Here is an 18978-nt window from a genome sequence, read left to right as displayed (position 1 = left end):
ATTAGTCAGTGATAAAAAGAATGAGCTATCAAGTCATGAGAAGACATAGAAGAAACTTAAATGCATATTGCTAAGTGAAAGAAGCCCATCTGAAAAGGCTACGCAGTGTTTGATTCCAACTATATGACATTCAGGAAAAGACAAAACTGTGGAGATAGTACAATAAAAAGGCCAGCGGTTAACAAGGTTTAGGGGAGGAGGGATGGGTGCATGGAGCATGGGGGATTTCTAGGGCAGTGAAGGCACTCTGTATGAGACAGAAATGGTGGACACAGGACATTAAGCATTTGTCCAAATCCACACAATGTACAACACTGAGTGACCCGAATATAAACGACGGGCTCTGGGTGACGGGGACCTGTCAGTGTAGGTTCATGGATGGTAACGAACGGCCCCTCGGGTGGGGGATGGTGATGATGGGGAAGGCTGCACCTGCGTGGGGCAGGGGGCCTGCGGGAACTCTGTCCCTTCCTCTCCATTTTGCTGTGAATCTAAACCTGCTATAAAAAATAAAGTCTATTAAAAATAAACAAGCATAGCCATCAGTAGATACATCAAGAACATCTGTTCACCAAGGTACCATAAAGAGGGTGACAAGACCAGCTCAGAACAGAAGATACTGGGAACCACATGAACCTGCTAACGTGTTAACCCAGAAGGGAGAACGAGTTCTTCCTGCAAATCAGTGAGAGAAAGTAATGACCCAACGGAAGAACGGGCAGAAGACCAGGCGGGCGCTGGACAGAACAGGAAACACCAGCGGGCAATTTGTCTGTCCAAGGGGCCCCACTTCATTAACGAGGAGGAAATGCGGGGCACAGACACCACGAGAAGAAACTACAAGGAGGAAGCCCTGCACCCACAGCTGTGAAAGGTTCTCGGATCGCGCAGGACCAGATCTTGGTGGGCTGGAGCAACGGGACACCAGGTCCGCAGATGAGGCTGCGCTGGGCCAACCCCACGGACCCTGGCCGGGCGTCGTCCTCCAAAGTCAAAGTCTGCCATGTGCCCCAAATCCAAGCCAGGGGCCCCGCATACACACAAGAGCCCCGAGATCAGCCGAGGCCCACCCACAGCCAAAGGGGCAGTCACGGGTCCTGGGCTCAGAGGCAGAACCCCACGCGTGCATCTCACAAGCAGGAAGCTCAGCGGAGGCCGGGCACCTGTCCCTACAGAGGACAGAACAGCGGGAGGGTGGGCGCCGGGCAGAGGGGGGGCCAGCCCCGGGGCTGGGTGACTGCCTCGCTTTGCAAACAGTCACCACGTTACACCTTGGTCTCCAGCAGGCTTTCTGCACGTGTATTAAATTTCATAATTAAAAAGTTTTAGCAAAGGGGAAAGGGAAATAGGCATGTAACTGGTGCCACCCAAGAGCCGCTGACAGAGTGAGGCCTGCCCCGGCTCCTTTCCTCTGGGCTGGACGACGCTCGGCTGGGCACGTCCCCTTAATCCAGTGGGCACCTTTGCTCCCGCCAGCTTTGTGTTCTCTCCCTACACCCAGAGGTGGCGGAATCGGGCCGCAGAAGGACTGAGAAGGCAGGAGTGGGGAGGGCAGGGCAGTGCGGGTGACCGCAGGCTGCTCGGACCAGACCAGACTGCTGCGGAAGGTTGTTCTTGTTAACCAAGCACGTACTATCCCCCGGCCCTGCCCTGAGTGTTTTTGCAATGAGGTCCAGTAACATACCATAACGTTCACCCCCTAACGGTGTGTGATTCAGCGGGTTTCAGCAGCTTCACAGGGCTGTGCAACACCACCACTGTCAGTTCCAGAACATTCCACCATGGCAGCAGGGAACCCCGTTCCCATCAGCAGCCTCCCTGACCCCTTGCACCCAACCAGCCTCCAGCCCGGCCCCCGGAGCACCAGCCTCCGTCTGTGATTGCGGATGAGGCGGGGTCGCTCAGCAGAGGGAGGGGCCGGGGGAGGGGCCCCACCGAGACCCACCCCATGGTGGTGCCCGTCAGAGCTGCAGGGCCAGGCCTCACACACGTCAGGACGCAGGCGGAGCTGGCTGGGTTCTGCTGTGGGGACGGCGTGGCAGAGAGGGGTCCCCAGGGAACGGCGCCCAGCGCACACGGAGGCCAGCCGGAGTTGGGGGGTCCTGGGGCCTGGGGATGGGGGTGCCTGGAAGCCACCACCAGGCTGGGAATTGAATTGTTCACATTCTTTGTGGCTGGGGTGAGGGATAAAGACATTTTTGTGGGCAAGAGCAAAATTGTTGGCCTTGGAGTTTAATATTTTTTATCAGCTCCCGGCTCTCGGCGAGATGAAACGACCTGGCAGGGCAGACAGTGTGGGTCCGGCCACGCGGGTGTGGACAGTCCGGGGAAACCCTGCGGCCCTGCAGACCCCACCCTGGGTTGTGCTCGGCGGTCGAAGGTCATCCTGCGTCCAGGTCTGCGACCGGCTTCCCTGCCATTTCCTCCAAAGGCAGCCACGGTCCCGCTGGCACCAGGGGCCGCGGCTTCACTCCCTGCAGCCCGGAGCCGAGGTCCCTCCCCGCCCAGGTGCTCGTGGGTCCGGGAGCCACCGAGGGGACCGACGTCTCGGACCACAGACCCCTGGCTCAGTTGGATGCTATGGTTCTTAAACTCTGGGCAGAAGAGGGACTTGCTGCGGGACCCCAGGCGGGTCATTGGGCCGGGTGGACGTCCTGACCCTCAGGGTGTGGGCTGGGCGTGGAGTCGGCCCTTCGTGCCTGGTGGCCCCGTTTGGTTTCCCCTCCTTGGACCGAGCGGACAGCGGCCTCGAGCCCTGCCGTCACGTGAGGAAAGCGGAGGCCGGGCATCTCGTGCCTTTGCTGGACGAGGGGTTTCTGTCTCCAGGACGCCCCCGTCCCGGGGCTCGCATCTGAGTGCAGAAACCGTAGGGGGGGCGCCCAGAGACATGGAGGAAAGAGAATTTCCTCCTTGGTCTCGAGCACGGTCCAGCCTTGTGGATGCAGGGGTCCTGGTCAAGCGCGGAGCCCCCTCCCTCTGGAAGCTCCGAGCCGAGTGCCCACGCGAGCAGCTCTGGGGCTCAGCCCCTACGTCCCGTTCGAGTCCCAGCCCCAGTTCCTTTCTCCTCTCCTGCTTTTGCCTGGCACGGTCTGCGCTGGGTTAAATGCCCCCTGGAGGGCAGGACGCCGAAGCCCCACGGAGCAGCAGCCGGGCCAGCACGGGCACGGGGGAGGGCACGTCCTCCCCCCAGAGGCTCTAGCCCGGGGGCCGCAGAGGGTCCTGGGATCAGACAGTATCTCCACCTTGACCGACATTTCCAGGAGCAACAAAGGTGGAAAGAATAAAACAAGTGAAGGTGTCTCCATGCTGCGATAGGGGGGCTGACCTGGCAGCGGGCAGAGGGCAAAGCCCACGGTCAGAACCACAGCCCTGCTGCCAGAGTTCGTTCCCAAGCAACACGGCTGTGGGCATTTCAATGTCACGTGTCTTTGCACGCTGAACCAAAAACACCAAGAACATAAAACCAAGGATCCACTGGAAAGTCACCCAGAGAAGGAAAAATCCCTCCCAGAAACCCATCGGACTAGGCTGAGGTTTCCCTGGCTGGAAGGGACGCTTGTCCATCCAATACTGCGCGGCTTGGTTTGTGTCGTCTTTTGACGCATTCAGGTGGGCATGCAGGGAAGGGCGGCCGGATGGGCGGCGCTGGCCCCGACCAGGCCGGGCTGGGCGCCTCACACGCGGAACCCTAAGTGCCTGTAGGGTCCACGCAGGTGTCCCCAGTAAATGTTGACATAATCTGTGCCAGTGAGCTCGCGTCTCCCAACAGACGCCACGAGGGAAAATGGGACAGGCAGGACCTTATCTGACATGCAGCAAAATGAACAGATGATGATGGGATGGGGCTGGGAAGGCAGGTTTGGCGTCAAGTCCCCACACAGGGCGCTCTTGGTGGATCTCACCTGGATGAGCCTGAAGCCAGGCCTGGGCTTTGCCGCACCGGCAGGCAGGCTGGAAGGGGCGAAGCCGGGATCTGGTCTCACCCCACTCTGGTCACCTGACGGTTTGTGACTTGTGCACTAATATCCTAACATAATTCTCAACATAAATGAGCAACTCAGTGACTCTTACGTTCTTAGATTTTATGGAAAGTCCCTAAATTTATACGCGTAACTTTTGTAAAGTAACGAGTTTGCCTCTTTGCCTTTGTGATGAGGACTGGCTGTGTTCAGGGGGAACACAGGAGCGTGTCCTGTTACCCGGCTCCAGCTGCCACCCGGGTGGCCCCTTCCTGCCCTGCCTGGCACCCAGGCCGCAGGGATGCCTGCTGGGCCTCCAGCAGAGCTGAGGTCTCGAGTGGGCTGTAGAGGGTCCTCCGTAGGAAAGAGATCATTCTCCTTATGCAAAACAAGACCCATTTGGTTCTTACGAGCCTCAGAAATAAGAACCGTCGTCCCTGTTCTCCGCACAATCCAGGCAGGGAACACAGTAGTCACGTGAATTCTCCTTTCATACAACACTGTTTTACATGATGTTCAAACTAGGTTTCTTTGGCGAAAGATGGTCTCCCCAAGTCGCAGAGCTGAGTTGGACTCGTCCTGCAAGAGCCCGCTTTGGGCACAGGGACGCTGGTCCTGTGGTCGCACTAGGCACACCCACCCCCAGGCCCCAAATGCCTGCCACTGTGACGGTGAAGCCCCGAAAGGGAGAGCTGAGCCGCAGAGGCTACCGAGCAAAGCCGTGAGGAACTGGGACCCAGACTAGTGAGTCTGGTGACGGGGCGGACAGGTGGAAGGACAGCCAGACCATCGGGTCAGAATCAGGCTAAAGGGAGACAAAGGATGCTTCAAAAACTAACTTCACGCTGCTTCTCAGAGTGGCCACGGGCTCCATCTCAGCCAATGGAATTACTCCTCCTAAATTCTGCTAGTTTTGTTATTTTTTACAATATGCCCAAAGCAAATCAAACAATTAGGGAGGATTGGCCACTTAAGAGTTTGACCTAAAATTCCAAATTGATGAGGAGTGACCTCGCTGTGCTCGTGGCTTTTGGAGCTGAAGTTCCAGGACAACAGGAGGTGGGGCCACGTCCTGGCCATGGAGGCCACGGAGGCCAGGGCCACGCTGGGCCCATCGGATCAGGCCAGCCTGGAAACACTGGGCTTGCGAGCCCACGTTTAACAAAACACAGTCACATCTCGCTTTACAAATACTGCTTTTTTTTCTTTTTTTACAAATTGAGGTTTGGGGCAGCCCTGTGCAGAACAAGTCTGTTAGCACATTTTCCCAGTAGTGTTTGCTCACTTCGTGTCTCTGTGTCACATTTTCATAATTCTCATGATATTTCAGACTTTTTCATTATTATTATATTTGTATGGTGATTCGTGACCAGTGATCTTTGATGTTACTCTTGTCACTGTTTTGGTATTTTTTAGGAATGAAGTGTTTTTAATTAAGGTTGTGCACTGTTTCTTTAGACATAATGCTACTGGCAACAGACTGCAGAATGGTGTAAACATCGCTTTCATGTGCCGGGAAACCAAGAATTCTGTGACTCCCCTCGTTGTGCTACTGGCGGGGGGCGGGGGGGGGGGGACCAAAACAATCCGGATGCTCTGACCAGTGACCAGGTCCTTCCTGCCTCGTCTGTGACAAATAGCCTTCCCTAGGCCAGGGGGCCAGACGCATCCACGCGTGTCCTCCTCTCTAAGGAAACGGTCCACATGCTCAGAAAATGTAGCGAGAAGTGTTTCTGAATGTGAAGGCTAGGAGTATGCTGTCTGTTGGACAGAACTGCGTTCCCAGCCGGCAGGGGGAGCAGGAGACCGCGTCTTGTGTAGACCTAACCGCTTGCCTCCCTCCCTCTCTCCTCCCTCCCTCCTCCCTTCCCCTCACCTCTCCTCCCTCCTGTCCCTCCTCCACCATCTCTTTTCCCCAAAGATCCATGACTGTAACTCTGTAACTCTGAGACAGACTCTGGTCTGTCTCTTGACCAGGATTTGATTGGCTCCAAGGCCACGCTCACCTGCTTCCTCAGGTGTGTCTGGCAGTGGGTAGGTGCACGTGGGGCCCCGGTCGGTAGCCATTGGTCTGTCCTGGGCACGGCTTCTCCTAGGCCGTGGCTACTGGGCCACAGAGGACCCCCCTCCAGGGGTCTCTCAGCAGAGAGGCTGCATCTTAGGGGCACCTGCTCTGCGAGCGGGGGCCCACACGGGGTGTCCCGCAGGACAGACCAGCCTCCCCTGGATTCTCCACGAAGGCTGACAGTCGGGGGCCTGGACACACAGGACACATGCAGCTGCGGGACGCGATTGGAACAGAGCACACGCAGACCTCAGACCACTCGCAGGCCTTGGAAACAGCATTTATATTTGAGCTGGGACAAGTTTTCACTCGAGTGAATGTGTACCAGGAGGGCCGTGCTGAGGGTGGCAACCCTGCCCTCGCCGGGGACACACACATATAAGTACAAACACAGCACATTTCCTCGAAAGTGGTCCTCACACGGGGGCACCTGCCACGTTCCCCTTGATCATGATAGTGATAACGAATTAGGAGGAAAATGAAACTGTCTTGTAAGTGATGCCAGCAGAGCGAGGCTGCTCCGGCGGGAGTTTTAGCACGGCTTGGTGTGTGGTCTCACACGGGGTGCGGTGGCCTCGGCCACCAGCGCTCCCCGCCGCGGTCCGGCCTCTCCTTGCCCGGATGTGCCCAGGGAGGGGAGGAGGGCTCGGACGTCTCCAGGAGGTTGGCCGCAGAAGCAGGGTTCGTAGAAGCTGCTCTGTTTTCTAACAAGCCAAAAACTAGTTTTCTATCTCCACCCTCTGCATCACGGCGCGTAGGGCGGAGGCTTCTCCCCGGGGAGGAAGTGGGTGAGGGCGAAGATGGGGGGGGCGTTGGGGGGCGGCCGGCAGCTGGAGCCAGGCTGGGACGGAGGCTGCACACCCTCGGACAGAGAGAGGTCGGAGCCAGGTGAGGCCGGGAAGCCGCCAGGGGGCTGCAACCAAACAGAGAAAGCCTCCTCAGCCCACGGGCGCCCGGGGACGCGCCCAGCGCCACCGGCGCCCCTCAGAGCCCACCCTGGCCCGAACCCCCAGACCCAGGCCCTCCTGGTGCGAACCGCTCCCTGACCAGCGTGCGTTCTCAGGGGGCCGCAGGGAGGCCCCGATTCAGCCCCGCTGGGCCCCCTTCTCGCCTGTGGGCACCGGTCCTGACATTCAGGAGGGTGGCTGGTGACACCTGACACCAGGATGCACGGACGTGCAAACGCTGTGTAAGGAAAAGGCTGCCCAGCTCATCTGGGGCCCTGGGTTTACTCAACACTTCATGTCTTACAGAAAAAACCAAGGACATCAACATTTTCCACATAGCGTGACGGCGAATTTTACGCATCAACTTGGCTAGACTACGGTGCCCAGATGTTTGCTCAAACTGTCTGGATGTCATTTTGAGGCTGTTTTGTAGCCATGATGAACATGTAGACCAGCAGATCACCCTCTCTGGTGCTGGTGGGCCTCGTCCAATCAGCTGAAGAGGAGAAGACTGAGGTTCCCGAGGGAGAGGGAATTCTGCCTCCAAACTGACCAGACTCAAACTGCAAAATCTGTTCTTCCTGGGACCTCTAGCCTATGGACTGCCCTGCAGATTTTGGACTCTCTCCCTCTATATATCTATATCTGTATCATCTCTTTCTATAAATATATCTCTACCTGTGTCTACTATGTGCACACATGCTATTGGTTCTGTTTCCCTGGAGAACCCACACTAATACACATAGACGCAAAAAGTGATTCTGCAAAGAGAGTGTTGGGACATGCCACAGATTTTAAATTAATAAAATTTCCAGTTTTCCTCCACCTGCCAACAACCTCTTAAATTTCTTTTTGTTGTTTTTTTTAACTTCTAGAGGTTAAAAATGCCTGCTTAAAACCAACATTAAATAAAGCAAGCAACCCCTTCTGTGATGGGACACAGGCAAGTGTGTGCAGGTTCTGGTCTTTGGTGGGGCCAGGTGGTTCCTTGCTCTCTGCTCAGCAGGTGCCCAGGGCCCAGGGATGCCAGCCTGCCAGCCCCCTCCCCCCGAGGAACCCCGGACCTCGGGCTTTGAGAGGGAATTTCCTCACAAGCCAGGGCTCTAGGGATCCAAGGGCCCTGGGTCCCTGCCCACCTCCATTGCTTTCTTTCTCTCAAACTCACACTTCTTTCTGACCTCAGGGGACAAAGGAAACCTCTAGAGAACATCCCTCAGATCTGCGGGTCCCCAGCTCCCACCAGGCATGTGTGTGGTCAGTTCTTTACCAGAAATGAGCAGCTGAGAGAACCAGGAAGTAAACCACACTGACCACAGAATAAACCAGTGGGAACCACAGAGGATCCAGCTGGAAATACATGGCAAACCAGCAAGGATTACAGAGCAAACCACCAGGAACCACGGAGTAAACCACCACGGACCACGGAGTAAACCACCAAGGACCACAGAGCAAACCACCAGGAACCACGGAGGAAACCAGGCTCTGTCCACACAGGGAATCCCATCGGGGGGCAGACAAAAAGCCTCTTAGTTACAGGACGCGAGGTCCTTAGTTACAGGACGCGAGGTCCTTAGTTACAGGATGTGAGTTAATCCTTGGAGTGTCCTTGTTCCTGCACTTCCTGACCAGGTGGCCCTGGGAATAGGAAGGTGGGTTTTCTTCTAAGGTGATTTTTCTTTTGACCAACTGCTCAAAACAGCCCCCAAGAGCTGCTCACTCCCTCTATTATGTGGGAGTGTTTTCCACTGCTAATGACTGAACAGGACACTTGCAATATCCCTTTCCTCCTCCGATGGGAACAGAGTCAGAAACGTCAATCTGTCGTTTCCCTCCTGACGAGACACACAACATCATTGATTTGTCATCTCCTCGAAATCTGATTATTGACGTGTATGTAATTACGCTCCTACATGTGCTGGTGGTAAAAGCTGATTAGGCCCTTGTGGAGGGAGCCCGGGCCTCCCTTGGGAGGGAGAAGTGGGAGCATCTGCTGTTTGTGACGAGCCAGAGGCCCGAAGGTGGATGAGGCTGGAATATGACACCGGCACAGAGCCATCTGTTCACCAGCACCAGCGGTAAGGAGGGGAGACCGTGCCCACATCCTGCAGCCCTGTCTCCTGAGGGCACAGGAGCAGGACGCCTGCCAGCGCCTCAGGTCAGGATCCAGGGCAGCAGGTGCCCAGGATGAGGCGCCGTCCTCCCCGGGTCCTCCCTGCAGCCAAGCTTGCGGAGGCTGGGGACAAATCAGCCAAATGTCGGGGCTCAGCCAGGAGGAAGGGCCCTGCGGGGATCGTCTCTGCCCCCTAACCACGTCCCAGAGCTGCCTGGAGTCCCCGTGTGTGGGCGTGACTGTGGGGCCTCGGGGTGGACGCTGGGAGGACAGGAGACAGCTGGACCGCGGAGCACGCCCGTTCCTCGGCGTCTGTGCATTTCCAAGCTGGTGTTTGAGACCACAGGTGGCCAACCAGCCATGGGTCCAGCCCTCCCACCAGCTGTGGTTCTCACGTTCTGGGTTCGGCAAACTACGAAGATGAGGGGGCAGAGCACAGCCCCCAGGACACAGGCCACACCCAGATGACGTGGTCCTTCCCGTGATGGGGACCAGGGAGGATGGCCCGGAGGTGGGATGCAGGTGACACTTCCAGGGAAGACAAGGGCTGCCAAGGATGGCCGCCTGGGTGTCGGGGAAGCTGACGTACCCGCCCTGAGAAGTGACGCTACCGGGCGTTACTGGCAACCAGCTCGTCTCCTGACGCTTGTATAATTCCTTTCCGTGTCTTAGAAATGGGAGGACTCTCGAGCCAGGCCCCTCCCTGACTCAGGACTCAGCCTGCGGGTCCCCGTGTGGCCAGGGCGCCTGCTCGGGGCTGGTGGGATGGCTGCGGGGTTGCCCCTCATCGGCAGGAGAAGGCCTCCCGGCACAGCCCGTGGGCCACCACTCCTCGGAGACAGACGTGGCACCGCCCTCAGGCCAGGCCGCCGCGCCACGTCCTCCTCTGGGAATTCCAAGGCCCCCGGAGCCCAGGGGACACAGCCACCAGCTTCACGTTCAAGGCAAGCGGAAGGAGCCAGGCGCGGAGAGGAAGGACTTGCAACTCCACGGGGAGGTAAAGCGGTCCCTGAGGCCTCGCCCAGCGGGTCTGTCCCGGGCAGGACGGAGGCTGCAGGATTTCTCAGCTCGCCACACCCGCTGCGCCCCGGGGCCCAGAGACCCCACACCCGCTTCCAGCCCCACGAGCTGTCGGGCCTGGGGAGGCCACCGCGGACCTCGCTGGCCGGGGTTGTGCCGCAGCCCCGGGCGGCCAGCTGGGCCGAGTCTGCGGGTTCCTCTGCGTCATGAGGGGCCGCGGAGACGGGCACCACGCTCCCCTCAGCCCCTCCTCAAGTCTGGCCGCCGCCTCTGTCCCCGAGCTGCTGGATACACACACCTGTCCTAAACAGCCGCTGGCCCTGAAAAGGCCTCACGTCCCGTCAACATCACTCCTCGGGCGCTGGGCCCCCGAGCAGCAGATGAAGATGTGCGACCTCACAGCAAACGGCCGGGATCCGAGCACCCCCCCGCCCACGCACAGAGACGCAGCCCCTCCGGTACCTTAACCCCGTGAACCTCCCAGAACTGCTCAGGAGCTGTTGTCAGTGACACAGACCACAGAACGTGCCAAGGCCACCGCCCCGCCCCCGCCAAAACAGGCCGACAGGCTGTCCGGGCCAGAGGTGCTCACCTCTGCCCCCCGAGGACACGGGGCAACACCTGGGGACGTTCTGGTCACCACAGTGGCAGCTGGTCGGGCGGGACGCTGCTCTATGAACAGGCTTCACCCCCGCGTGCCCCCTTCCACAGCAGCCCCAAGGCCACCAGAGTTGTACCAGGGTGAAGCCTGTGCACTTGCCGCTCTCGTGGGCGCTGGCAAGCCCTCGGCTCTACTCAGTGACTCTGCCCTGTCACAGGGGCCCGGCAGCTGGCACATCCCCGGTTGCTCTGGCCAGGAAACTGCAGCCAACTTGTGTGGGACCTGGTCAGGGGTCAGAAAATCTCAAGGCCCCGAAAGACGTGGCTGGTTGGGTCACCACGGCCACGTGGAGCAAAGGCTGCCCCAAATGCCCCTGGGGACGCCGAACGTCCTGTGTGGGCCTGGGGTCACCCGACACATCCCTCAGTCGTCCCACCCCCTTTGCTGGTCCACACCAGCTGCACCACCCCATTGTCTAAATCGGGAGGGGGTGCCATTGACCCCCCGCCCCCTTTTCCTTCAACCCAAGCCCCCCACCCCCGTGTCCCACCCGAGCAGCACTTCCTGCGTGGCAGCTGCCTGGGACGTGAGCACCGCTCCGGCCCGCGGACGCTCGGCCTACCTGGAGGGGCAGCGGGTACGACGAGCAGGTGGGGACAGCCGGGGGCACCGGGCAGAAGCCCGTGTAGGCCAGGATCTGCTGGGCGGGGTTGTAGAGGACCTGAGGCGCTGTGGACGGGCCGTAGGCCAGCTGGGACAGCGGGACCTGCCGCAAAGGATGGAGACGTGTCAGCCGAGCCCTGCCCTGGGGAGCCCCGTCCGGCAGCCGCTCAGGCAGGCGGAGTCCCCGAGGGAGAGATTCCGAGTCCTCCCACCAGCCTCTCTCCGACCAGAACTAAAGCCCAAAAGCTGGGTTTCGTCTTGCTTTTCCTTTTCCTGTTTGTCCCGGGATCCGCCGAGAGGCCCAGCTAGGCCCAGGCTCTCTTGGGCTTTTTTTGGAAAAGTGCGGAAACCCCATCCCTCTGCTCCAGGAGCGGGTGCCACGGGCATCTCCGAGGGGGGCTGAGTCCAAAGATGCCCCCAGCTCTAGTCAGCAGGGCCCTCTCCCCACAGGGGCTCCGGGTGGCACCGGCGGGGGTAGGGCTCTGGCCGCAGGGATTTCTGGAGAAGCACAACCAAGACCAGAGCTTCCCAAACTCCTCGAACTCCTGCTTCCTTAGCTCATGGGAGGCTCTGATTCCCCAAAGGAAAACAGAACGTGGGCCCTGATTCTTGACCTCTCACCCGCCCCCAGAGAGGACGGGCCGTAGGACGGACAGAGGCAGGCCAGCCACTCCCAACGTGGGGCTCGGGGGTTCCCAGACCGGAGGTGCATCCTTCCCTAAGAGCCACCCACGGGGCAGGCTTCTTACAACGCCCCTGAGCTCTGGGTACGAGAGAGGAAACTGTCCGGAGCGGAGCTGACACGTAACTCTGTGTCCCGCATGACAAGCGGCCTTTCTGGGGCGTCGCTACGTTCCCGAGAGAAGCTCCAGCGGTTTTATTATAAACCCGTGAGCACAGGGGCCTCTTCCGGAAAAGCCACCGGGCTGACGGCCATCCCCGGGGACAGCCCAGCAGTCTCCACCCGGGCTCCCAGGGGCAGGACCCGAACAAGACCCTCCGTGTAACCATCGAGCCTAACCTCGCTCCCCTTGAGAATCTGCCAGGAGAGAAAACTCTGACCTGGCCACAGCAGGAAGAGCCCCACCGAGGGGCCCCAGAGACCGCACTGTGGGCCCTGCAGACCCCAGGCGTCCGGGGGGCAGGCGGCTCTCGTCCTTGAAGGACAGGGTGCTTGTTGTGCGCACACGGAAAGACACCTTGCGACCGAGCAGAAGCTGGGCCTGGCGCCTGCACCACCCAGAGTGGGAGTGGGGTGAACATGTCACTGATCTCGGGAGGCTCCAGGTGAGGCTGAGAAATGTGGCCAGTGGCCACAGTCTCTGGGGCAGAGGTAACAAGCCACCCCTCGGCAGTGTGAGCTGTGGATGGGGCTGGGGTCTGGCCTGCAGGGGTTGTTTGCACGTGCGTTTGCACCGCCTCCTCGTTAAAAGCGGGTGATGGGCGCGTGACTGCTGGTCTGTGGGCGGTTGTGAGCTCTTCCCGGTGTTTGTGGCCTCACGTGCGGCACCTCCACGGATGAAATGTCAGGTCGCGGGAGGTGCCATCTGGGCCCCGCGCGAGAACACGTTTGGAACAAGCCGGTCCCCTGGAGGGGACGCTGCCCACGGAGAGACTTGCAGGGTGGCCTCAGGCACGGGTCCTGCGGTGCGGTCCCCGCCCAGGGCCGCCCAGATGCTGAAGCACGTTCTCGGGGGCTCACTTTGGCGTCACCTGACTTTGGGAAGCACGGGCCTGAGCCCCAGATCTACCGGATCGGAGGCGCTGGGGTTCCGTGCTCAGCGGGCCACCAGGGCATGGACGCGGCCGTCAGGCGCCAGGCTCGGTGCCCCCCTCTGCCGCTGAACTTGTGCTCCCTGGACCGGCTCAGGTGGCGCGAGCCTCGGGGAGGAGGGACTGAGGTGCCCCCAGGCTGTGGCCAGCACGGCTGGCGGCTCCGCGAGCCCACGTCCCCACCGGTGACTCTGCCCAGCGCGCGGCGGGCGCTACTCACCATGTCCTTGAAGGCCCCCAGGACGGCCGCGGTGACGATGCCCAGGAACAGGCCTAGGACGTTCAGCGCCGCCGAGGCCCAGAGCAGCCGGTACAGGTGGAGCACGTCCTGGCAGCCGCGGACGCCCACGAACTCGTAGTAGGTGGGCGGGTGCTCGGCGCTGTGTGGGGCGGGGCCTCGGCGTCACCCACGGCTGCGGGGAGGCCGCCTCAGCGCCCGAGTGGGCGGGGCAGACGCTCCACGTACTGCCGTTACTGACGTGACTGACGTGACTGACGTGACTGACGTGACTGACGTGACTGACGTGTACTGACGTGACTGACGTGTACTGCCGCGTACTGACGTTACTGACGTGTACTGCCGTGTACTGACGCGTACTGACGTTACTGACGCGTACTGACGTTACTGCCGCGTACTGACGTTACTGACGTGTACTGCCGTGTACTGCCGTGTACTGACGCGTACTGACGTTACTGACGTGACTGACGTGTACTGCCGTGTACTGACGCGTACTGACGTTACTGACGCGTACTGACGCGTACTGACGTTACTGACGTGTACTGACGTGTCCTGCCGTGTACCGCCGTGTACCGACGCGTACCGCCGTGTACTGCCGTGTACTGCCGTGTACCGACGCGTACCGCCGTGTACTGACGGGCTGCGGGCTCTGCTGGGAGGACCCAGGCCCCTCAGGCGGCGGAGGGCTGTCCCAGGGAGCCCAGAATCCATCCGGGAGGGGGCCCAGGTCTCTGAGCAGGACAGCCCGCCCCAAACACGGCCCGGCAGGCAGAGCCCCGACCCGGTCACCCTCGGAGCCAGCAGGGCTTAGAGGCTGCTGGCCGCCCTGGCAGGGAACAGAGGGGAGAGCCTCAGAGGGGTTCATCTGGGCCCCGTGGTCGTGGTCTGTGCAGGCTCTGGACCACAGCCTCGGGTTGGCAATCGGGTGAATTCCTGCTCTGGGGGAAGGGCGTTGCAGCCTACACCCCTGGGTTTTTCAACAATTCAGGGAGGGGTCTCCAGGAAGCAAACACTAAACTCCCTGTTAGCTCTAATGTAGGTATTCAAGCTATTAACACAAAATTTAAAAGACAATGTGGGGAGGGTTCTGATTCCCAAGGAGCTGGGACCTTGCACCGGTCCAAACAACAGGTGAAAAGCTGAACAGACTGAAAAACAAGCAGCTCTTCTGGGCCCCATGGGAGGGGGGAGGACACAGGGCAAACTGCCGCCCCCGTCCCCAGACCGGAGAGACCAGCAGGCAGAGACAGGGTCTCGGCCTTCCGGGGTGGAGACCCTGAGGCAACCAGCACCCGGGGAGGAAGAAACGGGTCACCTGTGACGTCACGGCCCACAGCGAGACAGGGCTCCCCGAGAGGCCTCCCCCCGCACCTCCCGGCAGCCCTGAGCCTCGGTCTTCTCACCTGTGGAACGGAGCCCACGCCCTGGGGCTGAATGAGATGTGGGTGCAGCGTGCAAGGATGGGGGCAGGGAAGTCCAGGGACGTGGGGCTCTCGGGTGTCGGGCTCCCCCCCACTCACCTCTGGCAGTCGTAGAGGTCGCAGCAGTAGCAGGTGTCACTCTTCACCTTCAGCTGGCACCTACCGTTCAGGGAGTGGCAGGTGACCTGTGAGCGGAGAGTCCGGTCAGGTGCCCCTTGTCCTCGCCCCGGAGCGGGCAGGGGCCTCCCTGGGGGTAAGGACCCACCACCCTGCCCCATCAGCCAGGCAGCTGCCCCTCTTGAGCCCACGTTTCTTGACCTGCCCCTTCCTCCACCCGGTCCAGGTGCGGCAGGGCTGGGGGCAACAGGGCCCTCCCTGCAGGGAGAGGTAGAGGACCAGGCGGCCAAAGCTTGCTGGACGAGGAGGGGGAGGGGGAGAAGTCCCCAGGAGCCTGCAGGTGGGGACCCCTCAGGTGGGAGACCCTTCCTGACCTCCCAGAGGAGAGCTCCCAGCTGCCCAGTCTCACCAAGCCAGCCCTTCCCCAAGCCACACGGAGGCCTGCCCTCCTTCCCCTGGCGCTTTGTAACCACCCCCGCGTGGAAGGTAAGTGGGGCAGAGACCACCCAGCTGCAGAGGGAGGACGGGGACGTTGGGGAGAAGGTCTTGGAGGGAGGGCCGTGCACGAGTGAGGACAGAGATTCCAGCAGGCTGGGGGTCGCCTGAGAGGCCGAGCGCCCAGGACAGGTCAGGTGGCAGGTCGGTGGCAGGGCCTGACCCCAGAGGTCCTGGGGGCCTCCCTGAGGCCCCGGCCCCTTTAGCGGCACCTCAAGCCACCCTTGGGCATGTAGCCTTTCTTTCAAGGTTCTGTGGGCAACTCCCGAAAGCCACCCACATCAGGAGTGGGAGGGCTTGAGCAGGGGTCATAGAAAGATCAATCTGGGAAAACAGTCCCGACGGGGCGGAGATCAGAGACAGGCTGCTGGGAGCCATGAAGGTGAGCCCGTGTGACTCAGGCCTGGAAGGGGGCCGGGCGGACGGCCTGACAGGTGAGAACTGGAGGACAGGGAGGTGGCAGGGGAGCAGTCAGGGCAAGGCCGGGCTCTGAGCCTGGCAACCAGCACATGGGAAGGTCAGAGCCACAGGCCGGCGAGCTGGAGGTCGCGAGACCTAACCCTGATCCTGACCCTAGGTGCCCCCTGCTGGAAGGTGTCACCTCTGTGACCCCAGTACTGCACGGAACACATTGGGGTGAGCAGGAAGGACGGACAGAGCAGCACGAGGGCCTGCGGGGCACGGGGCACGTGGGAAGGGCCTGGAGGGCCCGGTGACCCCCGCTGAACAGGACGAGTCCCCAGGGCTCCCGCCGGCCGGGAGAAAGTCCAGGAGCACAGGCCGGGCCTTCGGAGCAGAGGTGTACCGCCCCCTGTTGAGGGGCAGTAGCAGAGGCCCCTTTTCCCCCGCCGCCAGCCACGCGGCCGCAACCATGGCGTCTGCTCCCCGCTGCCCGCCCTGCGCCCCTCCGTCCTGACATTTGTACACAGCGTCAGAGGCCGTGTTTAGTTAAACCGATAAATCTACACAGAGCTGAGGGAGACGGCAGGACAGACAGAGCCACGCAGCTGCCTGGGGTGGTCCAAGAGGAGACGCCGGCCACTCTTAGAAACAGAAGTGAAATCACCCTGCACACATCCTCGGCCCAGGGACAGCCGGCGAGCTTGGGGCCAGTGTAAACGTAGTATCCTAGATTTTAGTGCACTAATTACGTCAATAAAAAGCTCATCGTGAAAGCCGCACAGACTGGACCGCACAGACTGGACCGGTGGATTCGGGGCTGCATCAAAGGCAGTCAGCAGCTGTGACTCCGGAGTGAAGCACCTCACCAGGCGCGGGTGAGGACGAGGTGGAGGCGTGCTGGGGCCAGAACAGTCAGATCTGGACCAGGGACACAGGTTAACAAGTGGCACCAGCGCTGGCACTTACCTCTGTCTGGTAGACGTCGTGCAGGTAGCCGACCCCACTGGAGTAAAACTGGCACCTTCCTGCGGTGAGGGGCCTGGGCTCCTAGAGACCAAGAACCACAGATGGAATGGGACGGCTTCACCCCCCTATCAGGAGGGACCGGAGGTGATTTCAGACCTGTCGCCACAGGCTCTGAGCCCAAAGGAGAGAGGCCCAGGCCAACGAGCCCCTCCCAGGAGGGGGACGAGGGGCAGGAAATACCAGGGCTCACCCCGGAGCAGCTGGGCTCCTGCAGCCAGGAAGCAGGGAAGCAGGAACCCCACCCCTGCCGGCCGGGGGACACAGCTCCCCCCATCGGTCAACACAGGGCAGCTGAGGGAGGTGGTCGTGCATCCGTACAAGTCTCAACGAGGAGACCCCTTGGCTCCTGCCTCTCTTCCTCAAAGCAAAACAATTTTTCCACAAGGGAGGGAGCAAGGTAGATTTCAGCCTAATCCACTCATCCATCCAACCAGCTAATCATCCACGTGATCACTTACTCATCTAGGTGTCCATCCTTCTGTCCATCTCTCCATCCATCCATCCATCCATCCACATCCATCCATCCTTCTATCCACCTCTCTCTCCATCCATCCACCCACCCATCCATCCATCCATCCATCCACATCCATCCATCCTTCTATCCACCTCTCCATCCATCCACCCACCCATCCCTCCATCCATCCTTCTATCCACCTCCCCATCCATCCATCCACCCATCCCTCCATCCATCCTTCCATCCGTGCATCCAAGCATCCATCCGTCCATCCTTCTATCCATCCATCCATCCACATCCATCCATCTCCCTCCCTCCATGCACCCATCCACTCACCAACCACCGGAGCATACATCCACCTATGTGCCTATCCAACTATCCATCCACGAGTCTGTCCCCGACATTCATAGGGCAGATGGTGCCAAACCATAAGGGCACCCAGGTAAGGCAAGTTCCTGCCCTGAGGGGATTGGTGAAGGAGAGAGACCAATAAACTGACGATTACAACATGCTTATCACCTGCATGGTAGTGAACAGCAAGGGCGCACGTGAAGTGCCATGAAGCTGCTTAATCTGTAAGTTATGAGTCCGGGTCCCGACAACTGTATTGAGTTTTTTACTCTGTCAGTCATATTTCTCAAAGCATTCCTGCTTCTGACCTGAGAAAAAAGCATAAAACTACCAGCGACAGAGGAGGACGGTCATGCAGGACCGGCCTGGAGGCAAGAGGACGCTGTGCCGGGTGTGGGCGCCCCTGAGCAGCCGCTCAGTAGAAGCACGGGGGCGACACAGCGGCCCCTCCGCCTGGGCGTGAGCCGGTGCGCTAACTCCCGACAGATCTCCTGCCAGGAGGGCCTCCTGGCTCTGGAGCTGGGAAGGCGGCGCCTGCAGGCTGTGAGTCCTCGCCTGCAGGGGTGCCGCTTCAGGCGTCCCGTGCAGCCCTGAAACACGGCAGGGCCACTCTCGCTCCTGCAGAAGGACGGAGAGGCTCTTCCACCCGGGAAGCCAGTGCGTTTGAAGGGAGGGCTGAGGGTGTGAGGCCCGAGAAAGCCGCCCACACGGCTGAGACCCCACCTCCGTTGCCCCCAGGAAGGTGGGGCTCCCTAAGGCTGCTTCCCAGACGCGGGCCCCCATCCTCCTCTGCTCAGTTGGTTACAGGCAGAAAGGAGGGCCTGGTCCAGACAGAGACTGAGCCCAGAGTCTGGAATTTACCAGAAGGAGCAACACGCCGGCGGGCACAGGCTCACAGGCCCCTGAGGACCGGGTTCGTCGTGGAGGCTCATGAAGCCTTCCCGGGCCCCGCTGGGTGCCGGCCTGCCGGGCCCCCTCACACCCTCCACGTCCACAGTGGGCTGGATGCCAGCTCGCCTGCCCTGGGGGCGCCCTCCACACATTCTTCTACCCCAGCTGTTGGCATCTTAAAGCTGTAACCTCGGGAAGTGCCGATAGCCAGTTACAAGCTGCAGAAAAGGGCATTTTTAATTGATTCTCCATAGTTCAACCACAGCCGTCTCCCTGCAGCTTTAGGCTACGTGTTTTCAACCTGGAAACTCAGCCCCTCTGTTCACGTCCAAGTCCCTGATTGGCAGGCCCAGCTTTGGGGGGACGGCCAATCCTGGGCACACTGGCCACATGCAGCCAGAGGAAGCTGAAAACCCATCTAAGGAATAAAGAAAGAAAAGCGCAG

General features: G+C 60.3%; 1 protein-coding gene across 6 annotated transcripts in view; it reads right to left on the bottom strand.

Annotated features, from left to right (window-relative positions):
- Window positions 1–18978, bottom strand: part of TMEM255B (transmembrane protein 255B) — a 48534-nt gene that overhangs the window by 11107 nt on the left and 18449 nt on the right. For 2 of the 6 annotated variants that reach the window (XM_036831609.1, XM_036831607.1), the window contains 5 exons: window positions 16778–16858; window positions 14897–14982; window positions 13359–13518; window positions 11325–11468; window positions 6676–6937 (listed from right to left, as the gene is read on the bottom strand). In XM_036831609.1, the coding sequence (XP_036687504.1) occupies window positions 6770–6937; window positions 11325–11468; window positions 13359–13518; window positions 14897–14982; window positions 16778–16858 (639 nt within the window). In that variant the 3' untranslated portion in view covers window positions 6676–6769. Of the gene's footprint in view, window positions 1–6221; window positions 6938–10693; window positions 10985–11324; window positions 11469–13358; window positions 13519–14896; window positions 14983–16777; window positions 16859–18978 lie in introns of those variants that run through there. The other 4 variants (XR_005017220.1, XR_005017221.1, XM_036831608.1 and 1 more) reach the window with 4 other exon arrangements.

The sequence above is a fragment of the Balaenoptera musculus genome, chromosome 18, assembly GCF_009873245.2.
Source record: "Balaenoptera musculus isolate JJ_BM4_2016_0621 chromosome 18, mBalMus1.pri.v3, whole genome shotgun sequence".
In the NCBI taxonomy this organism is placed as follows: Eukaryota; Metazoa; Chordata; class Mammalia; order Artiodactyla; family Balaenopteridae; genus Balaenoptera; species Balaenoptera musculus.
The sequence above is the reverse complement of the archived record's forward strand: the minus strand, read 5'-3'. Positions and strand labels throughout refer to the sequence as shown.